Source organism: Etheostoma spectabile, chromosome 11 (assembly GCF_008692095.1).
Source record: "Etheostoma spectabile isolate EspeVRDwgs_2016 chromosome 11, UIUC_Espe_1.0, whole genome shotgun sequence".
NCBI classification, from domain to species: domain Eukaryota; kingdom Metazoa; phylum Chordata; class Actinopteri; order Perciformes; family Percidae; genus Etheostoma; species Etheostoma spectabile.
This window is the reverse complement of record NC_045743.1, coordinates 9,758,521-9,785,881: the sequence shown is the minus strand read 5'-3', so window position 1 is coordinate 9,785,881 and position 27,361 is coordinate 9,758,521. Positions and strand designations below refer to the sequence as shown.

General features: G+C 38.1%; 1 protein-coding gene across 2 annotated transcripts; it reads left to right on the top strand.

The window, feature by feature from the left end:
* Positions 1–587: 587 nt before the first annotated feature.
* On the top strand, positions 588–27,361 carry slc4a10b (solute carrier family 4 member 10b). 2 transcript variants are annotated; one of them, XM_032529966.1, is made up of 26 exons: positions 588–839; positions 1,722–1,763; positions 10,378–10,459; positions 12,203–12,355; positions 12,496–12,634; positions 13,127–13,287; positions 13,511–13,696; positions 14,806–14,894; positions 16,831–16,988; positions 17,160–17,247; positions 18,342–18,488; positions 18,591–18,694; positions 19,777–19,951; positions 20,134–20,267; positions 20,599–20,844; positions 20,962–21,067; positions 21,472–21,633; positions 21,883–21,996; positions 22,112–22,273; positions 22,441–22,692; positions 22,897–22,965; positions 24,448–24,621; positions 24,723–24,842; positions 24,966–25,030; positions 25,156–25,275; positions 26,506–27,361. In XM_032529966.1, the coding sequence occupies exons 1-25, from the start codon at positions 792–794 to the stop codon at positions 25,229–25,231; spliced, it is 3,252 nt and encodes a 1,083-aa protein (XP_032385857.1). In that variant the 5' UTR covers positions 588–791; the 3' UTR covers positions 25,232–25,275; positions 26,506–27,361. The 2 variants fall into 2 exon arrangements, with proteins under 2 accessions (XP_032385857.1, XP_032385858.1); XM_032529967.1 differs by lacking the exon at positions 1,722–1,763.

Below are 27,361 nucleotides of genomic sequence, written 5' to 3'. Positions count from 1 at the left end.
CAAGTCCAGGTACAACTATGAGAAATTTCTTTTAATAAGCCCTGTGTATGTCTCAGTTAAAGGCTGTTGGGATTTGCCTCTGGATTTAAATGGTTTGTGATCCCCAGATGCCGTGGCGGTGCTTTACTATTATTATATCAGCTAAAGGAATCCCTGCTGTTAAAAAGACTCAAAACTGCAGTGCTATAAATGGTTTCAGCTGCTGCCCACATTGTCTTACTCATCATTGGGTGCCAACAACCCAGTCACCACTGCCGTTGCAAGTGGGGATCATTTCAGAGGTCCGGAGTTAGAGGGCACCCACATCGACTAGAAGAGGGGGCATGAGGCATACTAAACAATTTTTAGTATGCCTCATGTTCTTGTTATGTCAAATCAAATGCATGTTCTTTCTGCTCCACCATAACATCCCAAAACACTAAAACAATAAGAATGTAATCACTTCTTATCTGAGAATTTGCTCGTTTTTGCTTTTGCTCTGAGTTTTCCTGTCTATCCACCGGGGGGTACAGTATTGTTAAGCAGGAATATACATCTGCTAAGACTTTAAGTTCGTTTTAGCATCTGCTAAGAGTGACGCGTCCACGTCAGCTGGCAGAGATGCGCATGTTTCCACGAACGAGGCGGACAGCAAGAGAGGCGCAAATCACCACCGAGCTGCTGACTACGACGCTGGTTATTAACACGTGACCGCTGTGTGGTCGCTCAGTTCTGCTACACCTGCCCGGATTATACAAAGCGGAGGTCTGGGCTTCATCTCTCTGGCACGGTGATACGGCTGAGAGGGGAAGATGGACACCACGGACCAAGGTGCTCAGATAGAACCACTGCTATCAACGGTAAGGAAACCTAATCTCTTGAGACAAATATTCACTCGGGTAGATTCATATTTCAGGATGCCTTTTTATCCAGACTGTCAAACTTAATCTATGTGCTGTAAACTGCCAGAAGACAATGATAAAAATGTAACAATTCCTTCAGGAAGCAGATCGTCAATGTGTTTCCACAGGTGAAAAAGTCGCTACCTGTAGAGCTTTGAGCAGGTGTAGCTCACTTGCAGAGCTCCACTCACTTACAGACAAAGCAACATTATATTCAATCTATTTTTTTTGTGAGCCAAAATGTGACTTTATGTTGGCATGTTGTAAAAGTTAACCTACTTTCTGAATTAAAACATGCAGTAGTCGGTGATGTCTCATTACTTTGTGTTATATATTACTCAAAATATGCCAAATCCCTGCTGGGACAGATATTCGATTAGTATAGTAAATTCAGACAGAAGTGACCTTGGGTCATTTTAGGTTTCAACACAATCGTAACATGGATTAAGGTTTAAGTACAGTAGCAAATTTATGATGGTACAACAACAAACTCTCTGTGGAGGAAGTAGTAAATCCTATAGATGTATAAGAAGTTTCCCAGGGGATGTTTTCAGAAACGCATGGGCCCAATCCCCATTGGTCTCTACTTATCACTTTGGAGATTTGATGTCATTATTTATATGCTCTTTACATCAAAACAGATTTTTCCATTTAGCTGAAGGTTTTAGACTGACAGGCTTTGGGCTGAGAGCGTCTTTGCTCTTGTAGTACTTTTAGACCCATGTGGCTTTGGGTTCAGTTAATCTTCATCTCATTTGGGGCAACACATGTCTGAATGTGAAAGTGTTTTGAATGGCCGAATGAACTCTTCTACAAAAGTGCTGATTTATTATCTTTCAGGTTAATTCTTCCTTTTGCACATCAGTCGGGCGCAGAAGTTTGGTGAGTTACATTCCCTGGATTCATGGCTTCTACCAGTATTAGGATAAAAGTTAAAATAAAAATAAAAAACAAGCACATAAAATGTACTTTTTTGTTGCATTGTGGCCATTTTTTAATTTTCTTACATCCTATTCTAAAGAGTGCAAGTAGAAGAGAGACGCACAGGTGGAGCTGCAGAAACGTTCATTGGAGGGACCAAGCTGATTTTAATCTACATGACGAACGTATAGTTCTACTTTACATAGGTATAAAGAGGGAAGAGAGGAGGGAATCAAGCTCTGTCTTTGATGAGATGCTGCTGGGCAGCAGCGATGATGTCACTGCTGTAATCTCATGATGATAGACTGGTGGCTGTCAATAGATGCACAATCACAAACACTGTTCTTTGGCATAACCGTAGAGCATCTGTGTCAGGGCATTGTGTGAAGCAGGGCAGCAGGAGTTTGTACAGCAGAGCTCAGCTTTTAAACCGTGTTGCACCCTCAACTGATTAAATAGCAGAGGACACAGAGGGAGACCTTATGCATTCTGGAAACTTGGAGGCTCCTTTGCTCTTCAAATACCAGGTAGGACAAGCACCTCTTTGAAGTAAATATTCAAATTGTTAAGTGGTTAACAGAGGGCAAGGCGTGTTTCACAGGACAGACATCTGGGACAATTTGTAGGAAGGGACCTCTCTCTCTGAATCTCCAAAATGAGCGTAAAATCTTGGCGAAAATACAAAAAGTGGAAAACAACTTTCTTCTGCTGACCACTACTGATCCATCTTGCAGCTTGGAGATAGATGCAGACAACAAATCTGCCAGAATGGGGGCTCAAAGCTGTAAAACAACTTAAATTGGATCTCTGAAAAAAAAAACAAATTTGATACTAATGTGTCTTTTAACAGGATGTTGGTGTTTATAGCAAAAACATTTAAGGATTACTGTGTATTTTGTGCCACATGAAAGCCTGTGCAGTTAATGCTGTTATTGCTGCCACTGATGGTTCAAAAATTGCCACAGCCATCTGTAGGGATCAGATCCAAGTATGTGCCACATCCTGTGATATCACTTCACAGGATGGTTTGCCAGCCCTTTGAAAAGATTTCGCTGGTGTATAGATGATTAGTCTAAAAAGCATGCACAGGCCTCTATACTAAAACTCTTCTTTGGATTCCTGTTTCTATGCAGAACCTACTTTACCTCATCTGATCTCCTTGTTCTGATCACCATGTCCAAATTAGTAGATCAATCTGTCATGGTTATGTGTTAACGTCGAAGCATCTCTTTGTCCAATCAACCCCTTTAACAGTTAATCTAAGATCCAAAATACATTAATGTAACCAAAACAATTTTTATATAGCTAAGGATGTACACCAACAACTTTGGTCTCCTAACAGTAACACTCACTGTCACTCTTTACACATTGACCTGAAAAACACTAACAGACAGCACTACAATATGTATAAATATTGGCTTTTGACATATCTTTTAATCATCTATTTATTTAGAAAACTCAGATTCCATTACAACAACAAGGTCACTTCTATATTACATTATTATTTATATTATGCTATATAATATAATATAATATTATTTACTGTATATATATGTACTATGTTACATAGATTGTGCTACCCTACAGTATATGTCTCAGAAATGAATCAGATAAGCTGCAATATGCAGATAAGCTGCAATATACTTTAGTGGGTAATTTATTGTGTTTTTGAAGAAAATCATTCCTCTGTGGGTTTGAGGAATGGAGGCTACATCCACAAACAAATATATTTCCATCCTAAAACACATAACTTTTGCTACGCTTAAGTCTAGTGTCCACACTACGCCAGGGTTTTTGAACCTCTAAAATAGAGACTTTTGAAAATGCTGCTGACCCTGTTTGAAAATAGTTTGAAAACTCCAGGATTGTGTTTTGGTCTGGACGGGCGGAAACAGTGACTTTTAAAGGTCCCGTGGCATGAAAATTCCACTTTATTAGTTTTTTTTTAACATTAATATGCATTCCCCCAGCCTGCCTATGGTCCCTCAGTGGCTAGAAATGGCAATAGGTGTAAACCTATTCCTGGGTATCCCGCTCTGCCTTTGAGAAAATGAAAGCTCATGTAGGGCAATCTGGAATCTTCCCCTTATGATGTCAAAAGGGGAAAGGTTACCTCCCCTTACTCTGCTTTGGCCGCCCAGAGAGAGAATTTGGCCTGTATGGGATTATTTTTGTGTCTTTTTTCCAAGCAAAACTTATTAGGTATCAAACAAAAACATTATCACCTCAAAGGTAAAACGTAATACTTGTAAACAAAACATATGTTTAGTCGTAAACTATTGTTTTTTATTTGTTTGATAATATGTCCTTTTGTTTACAATTCCCTCTGCTTCTTTCTCAATGATCAGGCTTTTGCTCCCAGCTTTCTCGTTTGTGATTCCAAAGTCTTTGTTTGCAATTCTGACACAAAGCTCTCATATGTACACTGCCTTACAGGTGTGCGTCCCCGTTGGCTAATGAGTTTTGGGAGTATTTTTAAGTGACAGCTCTGCAATTTACAGTGTTAAAATATACAAAAATATGTTTGTCATCTTGTCAGTGCAATAACAGAAGAGACAGTGTGTACAGATAAGAATAGATCTTATTCACAGCTTCTACATTGTACAACTTAACCAACACCCTAGCTGGATAATAACATGTCATAATAGACCATATAGCTACGTCACTGACCTACCTGGGATAGCATTGTAGTTCTGCTTGGGTCCTGTAGGTTCTACAGAGAAAAGACGACAATCAATACAGCTCCATTGAGTGAGGCCTCACTAAGCCTACATGGTTACTATGGCAAATTAGCTCAGTAACGTAGCAACAGTATGCCAAAGTTACTTGGTTTGGCTAGCATTTTTTTAGAAGTTAGCTAACGTTAAATGCTAACTTTACAGCTTCACTAGCTAGTTAGTAACTTAACGCAACAAAACAGCAAACGTCAAGTAACCATGCTTGCAACGTACTGTAGATCACAGACAATATGTATGATCAATACCCACACTTTATTAATCTTGTAGGAATCCGCTCTTTGGACTAGTTCAAAATCTCCAACGTTAGCTGTACTGAAATGTCAGGGAAGGCAGGCAGGCAGGCACTGAGCTGGGCAGTAATGATAATGAGGTGACCTCAACTTCGATGTTAAAATTTATACATCATACACATTATTACATCCGTGAGGATGAAAAGTTATTTTACTGCTTCAATGCAGAAATGTTATATACGTGCACGTCACTTATGTACATCCTACATAACTTTACCGTTTTATTTTAAAATTCCTTAAAATGTACCTTCATTTTCAATTCAAAATGATTTACAAACTTTTTCTTTGAATCTGCGTGCCGTGCAAAGTAAATGCAGATCAGACTGTGAAATTATTATCAGGCTACAGGCCGTCTGTTGAACCGGGTAGTAGCCTAAAGATTAATATCTATACCGGCGGTAACAGGTTGCTGTTTGTAAAGTTAGATTTGATTTATAAAAGATGCTAGCAAAGCAACACAGTGGAGAAAATGACTGCAGAAACACCCCTTAGGTCGGTGTGGAGCACAGAAAAAAAGATTTCACTGACAAATGTCTTTTAAACACAGGAAGCAAACATCAATTCACTCCTGCTGTACATAAGGTAGGCCACAGTCCGTCTGTTGTCACTGATCAATTGGTTATTATCTCTAAACCACTTTTCAACTTTTTTCAGATTCCTTAAAATGTACCTTGATTTTCAATTCAAAATATGCTTTATAAACTTTATCTTTAAGTCTGTGTGTTCCTGCTAGGTATGTACACAGTCAGGTAAACAGTACAAAATAAAATAACAGAAGAATATAATTTAGACTTCTTTGGATTCCTTGTTTATTAGCTTATACTTCCCATTTCAAGACAAAACAGGAAAAACACATTTTCAAACACAGTCTCATTTTCTTTTTTTCCAGGACTACAAAACCTAAAAAAAGGACATATAGGCTATCTATAGTTTTTTAGTTTCTGAATTGAATTGAATAATTAAATTGAATAATTGAGTGAGGATTTTTTTTTTTTTATAAATGGCAAAATGTACCCAACTGTAGTCCAATTCACAGGGATGTTACACACAGGTGTATACAGTTTATTTCACATACAGGTATCTGAGCATAGTGCAGATTTAATATGGGCTAATGCGTCTGGTGTTTTAGTAACAAATACTGTCAGTTTAATCTGAGCAGGGATGTTTATCCATGCCCTGTGTATTTGTAGACGGATTATCAACATCAGCCTTGTGGCCTGGCCAGCACATGTGGCACTGCAGCTGTGGACAGCAGTGCTCTTCATTATCATAATGCCTTGATGGTCAAATAGTGGTCAAGATGGCTCATAGAAAAGCTGATATCAAGTAAGCTATCAGAATAAAAAAAAATACCTATTGTAAAAAATGCTTTGATCTATTTGTAAATTCCTGGAGAAGGGATGGATTCTGCAGAGCTCTCTTATTGTATGCTTGTTTTGCCCTCTCAATCCCAGCTGGGACTGCATGAATTTAAAATAAATGACAGTGTTAAAGTGTTTTACTCTTAAAAGTCCACACCATTGGTGTACTAATCAACACCAGGAGTGTTGATTTGTCACAGATTTCACCTATTATTCAGCTAAACGGTTTGTTGATTGATGAATGTTTGCAGTAGTAATGGTGGTTTTCTTTTGTTATGCATGCATTTATTGTTCATCAGCTAACGTTACTGCTGAAAGTGTAAAATGCAATAGTAAGATGGAGTCAGTTTTTAACAAAACACTACCTCTGTTGCCCTACAACGGCAGTTCATTCAGTCTGTCAGTGTTTGCTTCAACAAGATAAGCGAGACAACTACTGGATCCTCATGGCAATTGGTGATAACATTCATGGTCCATAGAGGGCCAGTACTAATAACTTTGGTGATCCTAAGACTAAAAGGGGAACTTTTTCGAGTTGAATGGTGGTCGTGATGCTTCCCCCTAGGGCCCGTGAGCGGAAAAACCACCCTCGCAACTTTAGGCCAGAGAGCCACCGGCTGAAGCATCAGGAAGTATTGGGTGATATCAGGTCTTGCAAGGTAACAAATTTCTTCACGGCACTGCACACATACGCCCATTCAGGAACCAGCTAACAAGGTAGCGATGGAGTTTTTCACACTATCGTCATGGCTGAGCCAACAAAAAAGAAGCAGAAAGCTAGGAAAGCGTTGTTGGAGGAAAGGAGAAAGAGGAAATAGCAGACTGACCGAGCATGGAGTCAGACACAAGTAAACATAGGAGCTGCCAAATATCTATTCCAAAGCTGAAGGAGGAGCTCTATAGAGAAATCTGCAAGCTAAAGTGAAGAAATGGCCAAAACTGTATAGCGCCACTTTGATAAAGCATCAACTGCCCAACTCCACAACAAAGAAGTTATAATAATAATAATTATATAATATATTATTATCTTATATAATTATTATAAACTCTTTGTCCACAACATAACTAAATTCCTTTCAGCTTGCTAGCTTGCTTAGTATGGTAACCTGCTAGCATTATTATGCTAATGTTAGTGGTTAGACTATATGTTAATTATTATATGTAATGTTAGACTTTTTTTGTTGTTGCCCCTTACGGCTATTTAGTGAAAAACACCCGCTACAAATGTGGTCCAGTGCCAGTGGTGTTTTCCGCCCTCTGGCCATTAAAAACTTAATTAGCTAGCCAAGTTAAGCCAGCAAAGCAAAGGGAATATTTGTGTTTTATCTCAAGTGTTTTCAAATAGAAACTTTTGGTTTTACAAGAGAAAAGACTTTGAGTCAGATATGGGTGAAGATCAAAGCAGCTGCTGCTGCACCAGATCTGCTGGCTGTGCAAATAGGTAACTGGTTGCCAAGATGTTAGCCAAAACCATTCCAGCTAACAGTTAGCTTAGGTGTGTTAATACTGTATGTCAGAGGTACGTTATGTGCCTTCCATGTTATGAAGTCTTCCATGGTTTAAGAAATGATTCTCATGTGGGTGGTCATATGTATATGTGTATGTGTGTGTGTGTGTGTGTGTGTGTGTGTGTGTGTGTGTTTGTATGTGTGTGTGTGTATGTGTGTGTGTCTGTGTGTTTGTCTTCCATGTCAAAAATGTTAGAAAACGTTGTAGTAGAGCAACTGACCCTTTTGCTAGAGAATCACGAGTTTGCTAGAGAATCACGAGTTTCACGAGAAAAAAACATTCTACGGAAACTGCACTACTTGAAGTTTGTAGTGATATTATGATGTCAGCTGACTCTAAGGAATTTACAGTTTTTGGTCCTATTGGACCTTTGCTTTTGACTCTATTTGTGATCTTGTTGGGATGTCTGGATCAGTTTTAAAATGGTTTTCATCTTACCTTTCTGGTAGAAACTTTTGTGTTTATGTGAAACAGATTTACGTTGATAGCTGTGTTGTGGTTCTGAATGAACAAGTAGCACTAAATCACATTCAGTCACCTTTTAAACTACTGTGTGGCCAATTTTTCCATCAGTTGAAACTGCAGAGTTGTCATGTGGGGTACCTCAGGGTTCTGTCCTGGGACTTATTCTTTTCCTTTTGTACATATTTTCTCTAGGACAGATACATAGTCAATTTAGTGATGTATCACCATCTGAATGCGGATGATATCCAACTGTACTGCTTGTTTATGGAAACCAAGTTCTCTAAACTTCTTTAATCACTAACTATTTGACTAGTAACGGTTGTTACGTGACGTTCTGTTTTCCTTCTGAACTCAACTAAAACAGAAACACAAATTATTGCCCCTGAAAATCGAATCCATCAGATAAAGCAGCACATTGATGACTTAAGCTTGTCTGTCAAGCCGAGCCTCTGGAGCTTAGGTGTTGTTTTTGATTCAGCTATGTCCTTGGAGCTCCACTCTAAACAATTAGTTAGGAACTGTTTTGTCCAACTGAGAAATATTTTCAAATGATCAACACTTGTGCCTAAGGGCAAGTTATACATGATCATTCATGCTTTCATTTCTTTACGTTTGGATAACTGCAACAGTCTTTTTACCTGTTTGAGTAACAAGAAGCTTTACCATCTCCAGGCTGTTCAGAACTCTGCTGCAAGGCTTTTAACTCACAGTAAGAAAAGAGCACACATCGCACATGTTTTAGCAGCACTTCACTGGTTACATGTCCAGTATAGAATTCCATTTAAAATCCTGGTTCTTACTTTTAGAGCCCTGCACGGTCAAGTTCCTCTACACATCTCTGACTTGATACAGCTTTATACACTCACCCGTAGTCTGAGGTTATTAGGTCAGAGGCTATTAGTGGTTCCACGCATTCATTTTAAAAACTAGAGGGAATCAATCATTCCAAGCAGTGGCTCCTAGTCTGTGAATGATGGTTCTCTATAGCTCTATAGGCCCATCTGCTCTAAGCCTTTTACTCTTGTTAGCTGTCAAAAAAATGTAACTGGTTGTGGTTAAAGGTATATTAGTCTATATCCTCAATGTTCTACTCCTGGGATTGCTCTGGTGCGCAGGAAATTCCGCCGGATTCGCCGATGTAAGTTTCCTTAGGCTTTCTTTGTGTTGGAATTTTAAACTCTGGATTTATGAGGACTATGGTTAACTGCTCCTCAGATCTCTGCAGGGTAAATCCTGACAGCTAGCTAGACTATCTGTCCAATCAGAGTTTTCTCTCACATGACTAAAACAACTTTTGAACATACATGTTCCACCAAAACAAGTTCCTTCCCTAGGCTATTTTGCAGCGCCACTTAGCAGTGCCCTTATATACAGTATTTATGAACACTGCAATCAAAATCCCCCCTTGGCAATTATGATTGGTTAAAAGTAATTCCAATAAACCAGAGCAGATTTTTCTCCCATCCTGGAATGCAATGTGGACTAGCGTTCCGCAGCATGTGGTGGATGGTTTGGCCAAGCGAGAACAGCAGTTTAATAACATTTGTCACGTGTGGGACAGGTGTCCAGTACTACTGAGAGGGTATCATTCTGGTGGTTCTGTAGGACAGGACGGTCCATGGAAAATCTCTTGTGCTCAAACAGCGGCCATTCAACAATCTCTCTTGTAATCTCACAAAAACTCTGAACTAAAGATGATTTTCTTTTAACAATGCTTGTTTTCTGCTGCTCTCGTATATGAATGTATGCGTGACCTGTCAATGAGTTTGGATAAACTCCAGGTGGATTTGCGTCGTATAACTTGCTTGCCTGTTGCAATGAGTTAGTAACATAATATCAAAGTTGATGCTCCTAAAACCCTTTCATTTTTTTGGAATGCAGCCTAAGTTTTTTTATTTTCATTTCTCTCTCCTCTAATTAAGAAGTGTAATGTATTGTTGCAACTGGAAAAGTGTTGGTGGAAAAGGAAGATGATGGATAAATCAGAGATAAAAATGGAAAGAAAAAGTAACTTGACTGTGAGGCAGCACCAAGTCAACATAAAATTTATTTCATGCAAACTTCAGGTTACATACGGGAAGATATGTTGTTTCTTGTTCCAGTACAGCTCAGATGAGATATTGAATGAAAATAGTGTATGACTGGTGCTCTTGAATAATGTCTATAATGTTGAATATGTGTTTATCTGTGTTTGCCGCTATGTGTCCAACAGAGGAATGATAATGAGGCTGTGGTGGACAGAGGAGGAACACGGTCCCAACAGGGAACCAACTTCGGGCAGGAGGATCTCGAAGGTACCTGGGCTGCACTAACTGCATCTGGAATCCAGCAAGCTTCAAGCTGTAAAAGGCAGCTGTAACTGAGTCTGCCCACTTTATCCATAAAATGTCTGCTTTCCTATTGAAAGCTATTTTAAAGGTCCTATGAAATGGTGCTCTTTGCATGCTGTTATATAGACCTTAGTGGTCCCCTAATACTGTACCTGAAGTCTCTCTCCCAAAATACAGCTTTGGGGCAGAATCACAGCCACTAGAGCCAGTCCCATTATGATATTAATGTTAAAAAAAACTTATTAAGTGAAATGTTCATGCCATGTGACCTTTAAAGTTAAAATACAAGAGCAGAGTGGGAGGTAGAAACTGTGGGTGAGCTGAATTTGTATCAGCAATTTCATAATCACTAAAAACGTGGACAATCAAAACAAGATACAATCAGCATGATTTTTAAACATTGGCTAACTAAAGGCCAGCAGCTTTCCCCATCTGAATCTATAGATACAGATAGCAATACACAGGTTTTTAGTTGTTGCTTTTAAATGAAATTAAAAGGCTTCAGAATTTAAAGATGCAATAGGTAATACTTATAAAACTAACTTTTTGTCATATTTGCTGAAACTGACTTTGTGTTTGAGTAGTACTACACAAAGCAGGTAATTGAAAAACACCACCACCAGCTTGTAGACCAATTTGCAAAAATCTACCGCTCCCTGTTCCCGATGCACCAATCAGGACCAGTGGGGGTGTCTAACTGCGTGTCAATCACTGCTCATGCACACACATTCAGGGGCCAAGGAGACCGTTTTGAGCTTTAGCAAAACGGGGGGAGGGACTGAGTAGTTGTCAAAAAACTTTGGCTAAGTACTGGATCTTAGCAATCCTACCTACATTACCTGTAAGTATGAATATTGTTAAAATACAACATTTTTGATACCTTTATCTTTAAGGGAAACATAAGCCACTACAGTAATCTATTTTGGGTACTGTGCTCCTCATGCTTGACAAAGTTGTACTTCTTGGAATAATACGACCACCGAAAGATTTAAAATGCGATCGGAATGGGAGGGGTTGAAAAGTAATAATCAGTTGGATGTCATACACATTTTCACCACTAGATAGGAGAACTTGTTACACAATGTAACTTTAAAAGTGCACACATATTTCAATACTTTGTGGTAATGTCTGAAGTTCTATCATGGACTCTGTAACATGATTTGTGGAAAAAATTCCTTGGTTACCTTGTTTCAAGCCATTCTAGCATGGTATAGAAAGCCTGCAAGAAGACTCAGCGTGATTTGTGCCAGTTCTCATTAATATTCAATGAGCTAAGCTGCTTGACTCTGATTGGTAACAGCTAGCCAATGAAAGCCTGACTATCAGTATCCTTTACCCAACGCAACTGGGCGTGCTCATGAATAGTAATGAGCTCAGGCAACATGACATCAGACTGACCAGCTTTTGTAATTGGCCTGATTTCTCCGTTTATTTCTTTTCAGTGGCTAGAGCTGACAGAGGAGGTAGCAGTTCATTTTCACATTCACAACATAACACAAACACATATGGACCTAACTTATTTCAAAAAACGCAAGTAAAAACAGTTATGTGTAGCAGGGCACCTTTAAATAAGCACTGTATGTGGTTGTCTGAATCTTATTGTCCTTCTGCAGTGAGCTTATAAGTGCAAACAGACATGCTCTTTCTCTCTTTTACTCATTCTCTCGCACGTTACAATCCTCTAACTGCTGTGTGATATGTCACCAGGTCACAGGACTCTCTATATCGGGGTCCACGTCCCTTTGGGCAGTACCAGGCACCGCAGTCATCGCAGACACCATCACCATGGAAACAAACACAAGAAAAGGAGCACAGTCCGCGCCCCCACCTTGTTGGAGGGTAGAGAGTCTCCTGTTTATGGTATTAACTACAGTAATAAACTTGCACACATTAATGCATAGAAAAAATAAATTTCTACCTTTGCTCATTATCTCTTACTATCTCAATGTACTTAGTGTGACCATTTCAGTTCAAAACACTACAATTTCTTGTGTTCCCAGACACTCCCTCCCAAAGAGTGCAGTTCCTGCTGGGTACTGAGGATGATGATGAGGAGCATATTCCTCATGACCTCTTTACAGAGATGGATGAAATCTGTGTAAGGGATGGAGAGGATTCTGAGTGGAGGGAAAGTGCCAGGTATTGTTAGATTGCTATGTCATCACAGCATCTACACAAAGTCATGACCTAAATGACCTTACTAAAAGCTTTAATTGAATGGACGGGTCCTGTCCACCATTCCACTTACTGATGAGAGACAGTATAGTAGCTGTGTGTCTGTGTGTCTAATGTGTGTGTTTCCATTACATTAAGTAATCACAATTTATTGTTGTAATTGCTTGTGGAATTAACTTGTTGTTACTTTCTTTCTTTGATAATTGTCAATGTTAATCAAGATGTAGAATGTATTTATCATATGAATTATGTCCTCTACTAAAATGGTAAATCAGACATGTTTTATTTACAGTGATAACTTAATGAGAGGCAATAAGTAAAGAAAGTAAATGAGCATAATGTGAGGAGAGAGGGACCCACAATGAATGAGGGTTGTTATTGCAGCTAGAACAGATGGCCGGCCAGTTTGCCGTCTGCTAGCCTCTCTCCTGACTGGTACTCAAACTCCTGTTACAGGTGGCTGAAGTTTGAGGAGGATGTGGAAGACGGAGGAGAACGATGGAGTAAACCCTACGTAGCCACTCTGTCTTTGCACAGCTTGTTTGAGCTGCGAAGCTGCATTATCAACAGCACTGTGCTGCTCGACATGACGGCTAATACCATTGAAGAGATTGCAGGTAAATATTGTAATAATACACTTGTAGCAAGTGACAAAGTTGCTGTTTTTGTCAACTTTAGAACTCAGATAAAGTTGTCCTAGTGACTATTACATTCTGTAATGCTCCTTTTCCTTAACAATGTACTGTGAAAGCTAAGAATAGATTGATGCACAAAATTCAAGTTGCTCTCAACTAGAACCGTGAAACATGTATCCAAATAGCTTGTCATTGTCAACCTTAGACATGGTCTTGGACCACCAGGAGTTATACTCACCACTGGGAGATGAGCTCAGAAAGAGAGTGCGTGAAACACTGCTGAAGCAGCACCACCACCAAAACGAAAAGAAGCTGGCTAATCGCCTGCCGATTGTACGCTCCCTTGCTGACATGGGTCGACGGACATCCGAGCTCCACCTGGACAAGAATGGTGAGAAAAAAAATATTTAAATGAAGCATTCTGAGAAAGAAGAATCAGTCTTTGGTTGAACTGGCCACAACATGTTGAAATACTATATGTAAACTGTGAGAAGGGGTCCAAAGTAGAAGTAACTTTGTTGCAAGGGGGTCGCAAATCAAAAAGGTTGGGGATCACCGCCTTACTGGATTCTGTAATGAATGTGGTCAGTAGTGTTTAATTAAGTGTAGATGCTTTGTAAATGTGCAATATGTGTATGTGTCTTCAATGCATATGGTCTAAATATGGTCTTAAGCGCGTGTTCCATCTTCTCTTCATTCCTGATTCTATCCACCACCCACCATCTGCCCACCCACCTGCCACAGCCCCACTTAAATCAACAGGTGCTGGTTTATACTATATTCCCTTGCCCCTTTACCAGCTTATACTTAAAAAAACATATTGTAGAGGGGAATATTCTTATGATTCATGTTGATATTGGCAACTTAAAATAGGTTGTTTTTGTTGGGCTGAAGTGGTTGAGTTAAAAAGGAGATTAAAAAGCAATGTGCAAAGTATGTTCTGTAAATGCGCAAAGTTGTTGGCGGTCTTCACAGCACAAGTAATATTTATCCCACCAAAATGTCTAGTAAACTAGATAATTATTTAACAAACCAAACTGTTTGTTAAATAATTTACTATAATAGTTTACTAGACATCTTGGTGGGACATCATACGACATTTAACTTCACTGGTGTGGCATTTTCAAGCTAATTTCAACAAACTCTGATAAGCTCCACGCCATGTTTTGTGAGTGTATTAAACACTATAATTAGTTATAATTTTTTCTCTAATGTTTAATGAATACAGAATTTAGGCCAGACCTGCCAGGCAGCTTGGAAGTAATCATGTTAACATGAGCCTGGTTTTTTTTGAGACAACAGTAATGAAACCTTTGTGGATTTATCCACAATAGCACCGGTAGATGTTGTCCTAGGATCTGTGTGTGATCCTCACACAGAGATATTCTAGAGATATTCTGCGTACTTGGTCAATTTCATAATATTTAGTAAAATCATCAGTTGCTGAATTGTTGAGACATTTTGGAATTAATTCATTATTCTCTTTTCTGGATTATCCAGGTCAGATGACGGCTTCCCAGTCTCAGTTAGCGGGTTCAGACGGGAAAGGGGACATCAGTAAAGAGAACAGTTCTGTGGACTTTAGCAAGGTATAGTACACACACTGTGCCTGTAGTATATACAGTACTGTGTTTCTCAAGTTATGGGCAAAATGTCCAAAAACCTTTCTTAAGTATTTACATTTCATTCTACTTTAGACTACAACTTCACATGTCAGAGATTCACATTTGGCAGCCATAGTTAATAGATAATTTGTGAAGTGAGATTACAAAAAATATATCATAATTTTTTTAACTATTATTCATTGTCATAGATATAATACCTAACAATATATAAAGTTATAAGAATTAGCTTCACCTCTACCACCTGCAACCCAATACAATGCTGCCTACACATTAATCTATCTGTCATCTATCAATAATATTACAGTATTATAATACATATATGTATATATATATATATATATATATATATATATAATATATATATAGAGAGAGAGAGAGAGAGAGAGAAAGAGAGAGAGAGAGAGAGAGAGAGAGAGAGAGAGAGAGAGAGAGAAACAAAAATATGGTGTTTTTTGAAAATTAACCATGTAAACCTATTCTGAACCTCTAAATACAATAATGAACCTGAAAATGAGCATAAAATGAGCACTTTAATGTCAGAAGGGACTGATTACACTTTTGTCAGAGTGGGTATTGTATTGTGGAACTGTCAGGGTACTGCATATTTGTGTATCTGTAGTAGCCCAAATGTAGCCCAAATGTAATTCTTACTAAACATTTATTTTGGCAAATATTATATATTAATTGTGTGTTTTGAACATAGACCAGGAGGTCCTTGTCGGTATTTCAAATGGAAAGGTAATCTAGTAAAGGATTAGGATTATAACCATGCTAAGTATTACAGCCACTAGACAACCACACACAGCAAATTATACTTTTTGCATAATGTATAGGAGTTTAATCTTTTGTCCATGTCCAGTGTCCAATATTGTTATTAACTATTTCATGTGCTTTGTACTGTTCTCCCAAAAATTAATTAAATGTGCTCTGCTTATATGGAGTGTGTTTTTTCAACTGTTGAATTGAATGTACCTAAGCATCCATATTGCACTTTATATACAGTATTTATGAACACTGCAATCAAAATCCCCCCTTTGCAGTAGCTGCATATTATTCTGCATTGTAGTATTTACTTGATGCACACGGCAAAATAATCACTATTAACTGTAGGATTTCAGAAACCAGCACCATAACAGTGTTTATGGAAGAAAGTGGCTCATCAATAGTGTTTATTTTTTTATTGTTTTTTTAATTATTTTTTATGTGTTTATTTTAATTAGTGATTACTAACAAAACAGAGTGTAAATTGTAATTTCCCCACTGGGGCTAAAAAAAAGTATAAATTAAAAATTAATTAATCATAAATAAATTATAATTAAGTACATCCCAAATAATATTTGGTATGGTTCTAAACAGCCACACTGAAGCTACATGAACTCTAACAAATAACTCTTCTGACAACACTTAGATAATTATATTATTTTATAATATTTATTGTATTATATTATTGCTGAAAAAGCAACACTTTTAACATTCCAAAATCTTCTGTACTATGCCGTTCCACTTCATAAAAGAGTGTAAAGAATACACAGCTACTGTAAGAAGATCAATTTCATAGTCAGGGATAGCTTTTTTACGCTTTTAGGCAGCATACTTCAGGGAAATGAAAGATACTGCCATCCCTATAAAATTTGATGCAACGGGTCAAACTAACATCTATATTTTAATAATCTTTTGTAATATTTTATTGTATCACATCTGTGACTCACATCCTGCACAAAGCCTGGACAGCTGGGCCGTCCAATCAAACCATTTCATTTGGGGCTTAATGTGAGGATAAACGTAATTATTGACTTATTTATAGAATGCATTAAAGACCTTTCTTACTACTCAGCTAACCACCGGAAAAGGTGTAAAGGCCTTTTACATGATATTCTAAATACTATACTTCCTCTTTCAGAAAGACCTTCATTTCATGAAGAAGATCCCGGCAGGGGCCGAGGCGTGTAACGTGTTAGTGGGAGAGCTGGAATATCTGAAGAAGCCGGTGGTGGCATTTGTCCGCCTGTCACCAGCAGTCACACTCAGTGGGCTGGCTGAAGTCCCCATCGCCACAAGGTTGCTATGGGCTGATTCAACTAACCAGTTCAACAAGCCATAAATATATTTTATTTACTCAGCTGAACCCTGTTTGACATTTGGTAGATTTAGTTATTTAGACTTAGTTGGTTCTGATTGAGATTAAATTTGTTAATGTAATTAAAAATGTATATCTGTTTTTGTCTTTAGGTTTCTGTTTATTCTTTTAGGGCCATTGGGTAGAGCGCTTCAGTATCATGAGATTGGAAGATCCATTGCAACACTCATGACAGATGAGGTGATAATTCACTAAAGAACACTTAATTACCATGTTAGCATTCTGCAGGGGTCATTTATTCATTCATGTTTTGAATAGTGTGGATTGTTTTGAATGTCAACCAGATTTCACACTCAGATATTCTGCAGGCACTTTGCATAAATTCACAGTCCAACAGAACTGAACAAATTCCTGAAGTGGTGGAACATTTCTCAGCATGAAACACAGCTCAGAGCTTTAATCGAATGTTTTTGGCGATTAGTCAGCCCTCATGTCCTGCTTTTTGTCTGGGATTTAGGCTGGCATCCATCATCACTGAGAACGAAAAGATGGGTTTTCACAAAGTCCAACTTTGTTATACTCTGTGGAATTAGTAGATCTGATGATAATGGATATATTATTGTAGGGAATTGTGAGTCAGTCACTGTTCTTTCCTAGTTAGCATCATCTGGCAGATCTTAGCAGACCTCAACTGCTCTTTTCTGCAAAGAGCACTGTGCACTGCCCCCCCAGATGGAAGCCAAACACTGGTTATTTAGACAAATTTCCATGACACAGAACTGGATTTAAATCAGCAAAATACAATAGTACTGGGGGTTCTGCCATGGTGTGAGTTAACTTTCTTGCATAAACTAAATGTTGTCCCTCAGTAAACCAAGGATGTTTATGAAAAAACTACTACCTCTGTAACATAAATGTATAATTGGCCTTTATTATTTTCAGTTTACTGAATGATCTTTCTCCTGCTGCCACAGTTACTGGTATAGTGCTAAATTGCCCCAGTGCAATGCAAATGTCATCATAAATGCGCTCAACCTTCATGTCATTAATCCTGTTTAACAACTCTATGGGTGTTGATGATCCTGAGAATGTGGAACTGTATATCCTTTTCAGATGGACTTTATTAAAGCAACAATAAATGCTATGTTTACTTTTGTTATATTTATTAACAACATGATCATTGGAGGCCTCCATGTCCTCCCACCTAGCGGCTGAGCCCCAGAAAGCATTCCTCTTTTTACTCCCTCATGTGCAGCCCTACTTGCACTGCATTCAGTCAAGGTCTGAGTCAGGAGTGCAGCCTTCATTAATCTTCCCTATTTTTCTGTCTCTAGGTTTTCCATGATGTTGCCTATAAAGCAAAAGACCGCAATGATCTGATCGCTGGAATTGATGAATTTCTCGATCAAGTGACAGTCCTGCCTCCAGGAGAGTGGGACCCATCCATACGGATAGAGCCTCCAAAAAATGTACCTTCTCAGGTTTGTAGGCATTGTTTAGCTGGTTTTCTCTTTCAGATTTCATTTGTTAAGATTTTGTACTTGGAAAAGATCCCAACTTGCTTTGGATTGTTTGTTAAACAGGAGAAGAGGAAGAAAAGTAACATTTTACCTAACGGATTAGTAGAGGGCGAAGAGGAAGAGGAGGAAGGTGGCCATGGGGGTCCAGAACTGCAGCGAACTGGAAGGTGTGGAATCACAAAGGGAAAGAATGGGCAGTGTTTTTGTTTATAGTGATTTCAGGACAGCGGAAGACATGAAAGTGGAGAGAGAGGGGGAAGGACATGCAACGAAGGGCCGCAGGTCGGAGTCGAACCCGGCCGGCTGCGTTGAGGAGTGAACCTCTATATATGGGTGCCCACTCCACCAAATGAGCTACCCAGGCGCCCGTTTAAAGTGATTTCTGATCACTAGCATTAGAATAGCATGAAGTCTGTTTTAGAGAGGTGAAGAAATATTAATAATACATAAGTGCCTCATACTAAACTCTGGAAATGCTGTACTGTGGCAGTACAGCATGCAGCCCATTCATTTGCTCACTACGTTGTGCAGATAATCTATTAACAACTGGACAGCTTCACACCACACTACATTTATTGTGTTATTTTTTGTAAATGTAAAATAAGGCATTTTAAAAGCCTGTGTTTTCAATTGGGTTATGAAAAAAATAAGTGCTTAGAGAATATGTAATGTAACTAATTGAATGTATACCAATGCTAACATAGTGCACTAAATAATGCTTGGTATGTTGAATAATTGTATGTAAAATTACAAAATAAAATACGTATTATTTCTGATATTACATTATTATTGGGGTAATTTGACATCAGTCTTTCCTTATTATATGCTGTCTAAAATGTACACAAAACCTTTAAAAATCAAGCCAGTGAACTGAAATAATATAACTTTTCTACAAACTGTACACTGTAATGCTGATTGGCTATTTCTGGGTAAACTTGGTCTGTACTGTGGTTGTAGTCATAACGTGGTTTCCATAGAAACATCCTGCCTGGAGATTTCTATTTGCAGCTACACTTTTACACACCTACACTATGGTAGGGGCCTATCACACTAAGCCACACGTTGGGAAGACAGCAATGGAGGGAAAGCAAGTAAAGGAAAAAGAGAAAAATAATTATTTTAGAACATTTTTTAAGAATAAAGTGAAAATTAATTCATGTTGCTGTTTAAAAAAATCAGGGTATCTGTTACAGTAGTTTAAAAAATAAAATAATTTCACGTGTGATAAATTTCCTTTTTATGTTTCCAGGTGGTTTGGAGGTCTCTTTCTAGACATCAAGCGCAAGGCACCCCACTACCTGTCCGACTACACTGATGCTTTGAGTTTACAGTGTGTGGCCTCTTTCCTATTCCTCTACTGTGCCTGCATGTCCCCTGTCATCACCTTTGGAGGACTATTGGGCGAGGCAACAGAAGGACGCATAGTAAATCACATGTTCTTTACTCTAAATGTTCACAGTGTTCTGCCAAGACTGGCTGTACACTGCTGTCCACTGCTGCTAGCCCCTCCGTACAATTAACCAGGCGACAGTTGTAGTTTAATATGGTGAAGGTTTTTTAAGATAACTATCCATCAATAATCTCTCTATCCTTTCCCAATCCCCAGAGTGCAATCGAGTCGCTGTTTGGAGCCTCACTGACTGGAATGGCCTATTCCCTGTTTGCAGGGCAGCCCTTGACCATTTTGGGCAGCACAGGGCCAGTGCTTGTATTTGAAAAAATATTGTTCAAATTCTGCAAGTATGTTTTCTTTTCATGTGACTGTACACATAAATCATATAATTTAAATCTACTATTCATTTATTCTATACCTTGCATTATTTTGTGTTTACATTGTCTAAAGTTTATCAGCTTGCTGTGGGATAACCTGTGGACATAAATGAACCATCTCACAAACATCTGGCCTCCCTAAAGACCATTAACTGTTCTGATTCTATGGGCAAAAGACCATTTCATTTCAATAATGACTTCCTCCAATCCACCACATCACAGACAGTAAATACTCAATACATGATGTGGTTTGATCTCAAATCCATCCCACTTTGACTTTTCCTCTTTAATCTCCACATAGGGAGTATGGCTTGTCCTATCTGTCTCTGAGAACCTGTATTGGTCTGTGGACTGCTTTCCTTTGTATCGTGCTGGTGGCTACGGATGCCAGTTCGCTCGTTTGTTACATCACACGTTTTACAGAAGAAGCCTTTGCCTCACTCATCTGCATCATCTTCATCTATGAGGCCTTGGAGAAACTTATCCACCTGGGAGACCACTATCCCTTTAACAAGAACAACAACCTTGACAAACTCACCATGTACTCGTATGTGAACACTTATTCTCACACAATATCCTGTACTAAATGCAATTCTTGGAGGTACTGTAAATCCCTGACAGATTAGGATTATTCAGTCACCCAGATGTTCATGTTCCTCCGCAGATGTTCATGCGTTGAGCCTTCTGACCCCACCAATGGCACCCTGAAGTATTGGGAGACCACCAACGTCACTGCCTCAGAAATCTACTGGGAAGCACTGGAGGCCAAGGTAGGACAAAAACTTGTCTTTTTAAAGAAAAAGAAGTAGGAATAAAGTAAAGAATTAAAAACAAAAAACAATTCTGTCGGTTGTGGTGGTTTCCGGGACAGAAAGGATTGAGTTAAACAAAGACAGACTGTGCATTTAGGTTTTCCACCTTAAAGTGGCATATACCCTCCCAGATGTAGGAAAGTGAACAGAGGAGATTAAGGGCATGTCAGATGGATTAGAGTGGATTACTCATTGCAAATCACTATAAAAGCACATTTTGTTTGTACTCCATTAAGTTTTCTGTAGACATTGATGCTCAGAATAAAGCATATTGGTTGTAACCTAGAGTTTGCTGAATGTTATGTATTGCTAATTATATGATGAGTATGAATAGCTCTGGCCTCCTCTATCTGTTGTTGTAGGACTGTATTGAAAAGCGTGGGGAGTTTGTGGGCAGCGCCTGCGGTCCTCATGGACCCTACGTCCCTGATGTCCTTTTCTGGTGTGTCATTCTCTTCTTTTCCACCGTCCTCATGTCCGCTTTCCTCAAGGAGTTCAAGTTCAGCAATTACTTTCCCACAAAGGTACTGTTCCTCACACATTATCACTACATGAGATTGCATTATGATCCAAGCATGAAGACAATTCTACCACTGCTGCATTGTGGATTAGGGCAGTGGTACACTCTGGTGGTCAATAGTAGGTACTTGCACAATAGAAACAAGGACATTTGAAAAACGACGACCTCCGTTTCCTGTAGCCCTTTTGTTTGCATTTACTTTGGGTAAAATAGATGAAACTGAATCATTTTATTATGTTTTGCTTTCTATCAGGTGAGATCCATCATCAGTGACTTTTCTGTTTTCCTTACCATCCTTACTATGGTATTAATCGACTATGCCTTAGGTATCCCCTCTCCAAAACTACAGGTTCCCAGTGTGTTTAAGGTGAGGTTGTCCGCAAAAGAACATTTTATCAAAAAATTACGGAGTAACATCATTTTCAACAAGCTATTAACTATGTCTAAGCAACAACAAACTCATTAAAATGTATTTTTATCAGCCAACCAGAGATGATCGAGGTTGGTTCATCAACCCGCTGGGGCCTAACCCCTGGTGGACCACAGTCATTACAGTGGTCCCAGCTTTGCTTTGTACCATCCTCATCTTCATGGACCAGCAGATCACAGCTGTCATCATCAACAGGAAGGAACACAAACTCAAGGTACTTAACCGTCCCAGCTTTTAACCCTGGTTGCAGACTGCAATACTAATAGTACTTATTGAACTGTATAGGATCATGGAGACATGCTGATGTGAATTCAGGATGTCTGAAAGTGCTTCAAAATTTGCTCAACTTCAACTTTATTTAGTGGTGCTTTCCCCTTTCAGAAAGGATGTGGGTACCACCTAGATCTGTTCATAGTGGGGGTGATGCTCGGTGTGTGCTCTTTGATGGGCTTGCCCTGGTTCGTGGCAGCCACCGTCCTCTCCATCACCCACGTCAACAGCCTGAAGCTGGAGTCAGAGTGCTCAGCTCCTGGGGAAGTGCCCAAGTTCCTCGGCATCAGAGAGCAACGCTTTACCGGCCTCATGATCTTCACTCTCATGGGCTGCTCTGTCTTCATGACATCTGTGCTGAAGGTCCAGCACTGTCTTTTTATTATTTGGGCATTTTCATCCATGTGCGGTTATTCTTGTATGTGTCTTGTGTGATTGAAAATATTCTTCTGTAATTGTTCTGTACATTTCTCAGGGCTTCATAATTTTGTATTCATTCTGCTAAAATACAGCAGTTCCTGGTGTACATAATTGTGTTACTGACACAACCCTTTTATTGTTTCTCAGTTTATTCCTATGCCTGTGCTGTATGGAGTATTCCTTTACATGGGAGCATCTTCTCTCAGAGGCATTCAGGTAAAATAATTAGAATTTTACTGTATTTAATTTAATTTCTAATCTCATATTATAATGTATCACTAGATGAGGAAACACAATGATAAAACCTTGCCTTATATGACATTTGATATGACTGACTCTGGTTTTAGTGGTCCAAATCTAACTGGTGTTGCAAGTTAATAGCATCTCGCATATAACAACAAATATCTTTATTAGCTTTTATTTGTTTAGTTTCTAATGTGATTATCAAACACTTCCTGTGAAAGACCTGTGCAGAATTTCGGTTGTAAATATGAAAAAGTTTTGAGATAATCTACATAGCTAAGATTTGACAGTTGGCCAGTGCGGTTACATTTTAATTTGTAGACGCTCCTACCGGATAATCTGTGTAGACAGTTAATTCTCACCGAGCCACGATAGGGGATTGCTTCTATATTGTCTGGCTGCCCAGATAAAAAGTGTTAATTGGCCTCTAGTGTGTTCCCAACATTTAGAGAACACCTGGCTGTTCTTTAATTGCACAGTTTACTTCTTATTTTTTTCACTTAAAAGTACTTTCTATTATTGGTTTTGACTGGTTTTGAAACTATATTTAAACACTTTTTGGAACAAAGATCTTTATTGCTCAGGATGCTTTTTTTAAGGGATCCAGCTTGATGTTCTTACACATCCGGCAGACACAGAGCAACTTTCAGCTCGATAGACGTTGGACTGTCCCCCATCTAGTCAGTAACAGTGTGTGTTTGTCTGCTTTTTGATGCTGAGCAGGCAATGCATGGTCGGTTTCTAAGAGCTGTTTTGTTAAAAAAGTCTGCCAAAATGAAGACCTTAAAGATCATAAAATTGCTGCAGAGCTGTATTCTCTGTGGGTTTTAGGTATCTTTACATTACATCTGCTTGTAATATGGACCTGGGGTTGTTGAGACCGTTCAAATGATTAAGATAGATGAGGTAACTTAAAGTGGCTTCCGCGCCGGCAACAGCAATTAAGTTTTCAAGTTGTCCATCCCTTTCTTGGGAACGCAATATCTCTAGAAAAAAATTCTTTAAAATTGGCACAAACATCCACTTGGACTTAATGATGAGCTTGTTTGATTTTGGTGGTCAAAAGTCAAGGTCACTGTGACCTCACAAAACACGTTTTGGGCCATAACCTAAGAATTAATACCGTGACAAAATTTCACATAAATGTCCACTAGGATAAAATGATGAAGTGATGACATTTAATATCCAAAAGGTCAACTTCATAACTATCAAAATGTCCCTCAAATGATTTTTTATGGCCATTATTCAGCGCCATGACTCAGAAAAAGAAGGGGGAATTGTGATCATATAGATATATGTATATATATATATATATATATATATATATATATATATATATATATGTATATATATAATATATGTTGTGTCAATATATATATAACTTGTTTCAACTGCCCGCCAGTTGGCCAAAAATAATGAGGTTCAATAATTGTTTTATCATTTTATCCTCTCCAGTTCTTTGACCGTCTGAAACTGTTCGGCATGCCAGCCAAGCACCAGCCAGACTTTATCTATCTACGACATGTACCCCTGAGGAAAGTGCACCTCTTCACCATCATCCAGCTCAGTTGTTTGATCATGCTGTGGGTCATCAAGACCTCTAAGGCTGCCATTGTCTTTCCCATGATGGTGTGTAAACATTCCAATTATAGCATCAGCAGGACCATAACATAGGCAGCAATCTAAGTCTTTACTGTGGTGTCAGAGTTTTCTGTGTTTCAATTCTGCAGGTGTTGGCTCTGGTGTTTATCAGGAAGCTAATGGATTGTTTCTTCACCAAGAGGGAGTTGAGCTGGCTGGATGACCTCATGCCAGAAAGCAAGAAGAAGAAGCTTGAGGATGCTGAAGAGGTGTTGTTGCTATCATGAACAAATAACTATGTACAGTTTTATTAGAAGATGCATGTCAATTTCATTTACAGTAATTTAATAAATATTGACATGCATTTAAACTGTATTTTATTCAACCTTTAGGAGGAGGAGCAGAGTATATTGGCAGAAGATGAGGGAATAGTGCAAGTGCCATTAGAAGAGTGCAAGTAAGTTATATTTTACTTACAACTAATTTACACACCAGTTTTTTTTTCTTAATGCCATTTCATGTACAGCACATTTTAATCTGTTGCATAAAGATGAGCAAGTAAATTGTCACCTCTTTTCACAGAGACATACCCATCATCAATATCACAGATGAAATGTCAAAAGGTTCTTTTGGAAATACTTGGATTGCGAACAGCTAAGACATTTGAGGAATAATCAAAACATCTCAACTCCAAACATTATGGTAATACATTTTGCAGGTTTGAATATATATAGTATACTCACTCATAGCTTTTAGTTAGTTTTGTGTTGACAGAGATTAAAATACATTAAAAAAATTATTATAATTATTGTGTCTACACTGCGTGTGGGCACTAATGCGCAACATTCCAATAAGGAAATGCTGCTACGGTTGTATTTATCTACAAGGTTGGCTGCTAATTAAATCTTTGGCTTCTTGTCTTGTTTTTTTATATCTGTGGCTGTTTTAATTTACAGCAATATTTCTAGAAAGCATTATGAGAGTATTTATAAAAGTCAGGCACATCTTACAAAATGTTTGGCACTGAAAAGGTCCAACAAACTAAAGATTAACTACCATTTAGTTTAGTTTAGTTTAGGTTTTTGAATTTATATTTAGGGAACAGTTAGGCATTTTGGAAAATGTGTCTACAAACATTCTTGTCGAGAGTTAGGCGAGAAGATTGATAACACTCTGTAATCTGTACTGTTAATATGAAGCTACGGCCAACAGACAGTTAGCTTAGCTTGGAATAAAGAATGGGGAAAATGGGAAAACAGCTAGCCTATCTCCATTGAAAGGTAAAAATATCAGCCTATCAGCATCTCCTTTTACAGCTGTAGTTATTATACTTTTCAGATTTAAAGTTTTCATTCATAACATTTGATCTAATCATTTGTCCAATACATGCGGTATATAGTAATATAACACTCTGGATAGGGCCTTCTGCATAATTCTTCTTTTACTTTTGAAACTTTAAGTACATTTTGCAGATAATACTTTACTTTTACTTAAGTATAATTTGGAATGCTTGACTGTTACATAAAATGGAGTATTTTTACACTCTGATGTTACTACTTTTACTAAAAGGGGACATATGCCATTTTCAGGTTCATACTTGGGTTTCTCCACGTTTACATGCTGTAATGTTCAAGTGCTCATACTGACTAGCTACACTGTATTCTCCCTCTGGCACCCTAAAGGCACCGTTTCTGAATATGGGCATTTCTCAGTGGGTTGAACGTTTAGATACATTCACAGTCTTTTTATAGCCCTTCAACTTGCTTTATTATAACATGGAAATCTCACTTTTTACAATATGGGAACTTTAGGTAAATATTCTTGAGTACATGTTTCACCACTGCCAGTAATACATCTTATTTAAAACACAATATATGCTTAGTACATATCTACTAATTAAACATCTGTTTTTTTCTTTATTGATGCTCACAGTGTTTAACTGGTGTCCATGATGAGAAATGTAAGACGAAGAAGAAGGAGGACAGTGTTGTGAGTCTTTGTCACCATCCTTTTTGTGTGCTCGGAAACAAATCTGCATTGTATGCTGCAGTTAATCAATGTTCATGTTTAGTCTTGTAAATCCCTGTGTGTACTGTAAGTGAATAACTGTTATCTGATGTGTCACAAATATTCTGCTTCTTCATGAACTAGAGAAACTTTCTATTTTCTGGTGTTGTCAAATTGTACTTTCTTGATCTAGATCCTATATTGCTACACTGAATGTTACCTAAGAAAATGTAAAATGTCTCATCTTGCTAAGAGACAGTTTTCAAGTTTTTAACATGAAAAACCCGCAAAATATATGTAAGATAAATCATATGTTTATGGGATGGGACCATGTTCAAAGGGAATGAGCGTTTTAAAGTGATTGATAAAGGGCAATATATTAAGAACTAAATGCAATAGCCCTTTCTGCCAGAATGTCAATTTTCTCTTTGAATGATACATTATTCATCTAAATTCTATTTATTTTGTGAAATAGAATGAATAAATAACATTTTATTCAAACATAGATTTACAGTATTTTGCCTCCTGGTGGATATGTATTGCTCATGTTGTAAATGCAAATTTGCATCATCTTTTAAAGTTTTAATGTTTATATAAAATTCAGTGAATCATTAATTTAAAATTCTCATCATTTAACCCAATTATATTATACATCTGAGGGTCAAATAAAGCTGTGAAAATAGTGTTTGAAGAGAATTATGTATGGGCTTATTTAAACAGAAATTTCATTATGCATTTCTTGTCAATGTTATTGTAATTTAATAAATTTCTATGAGCGCTC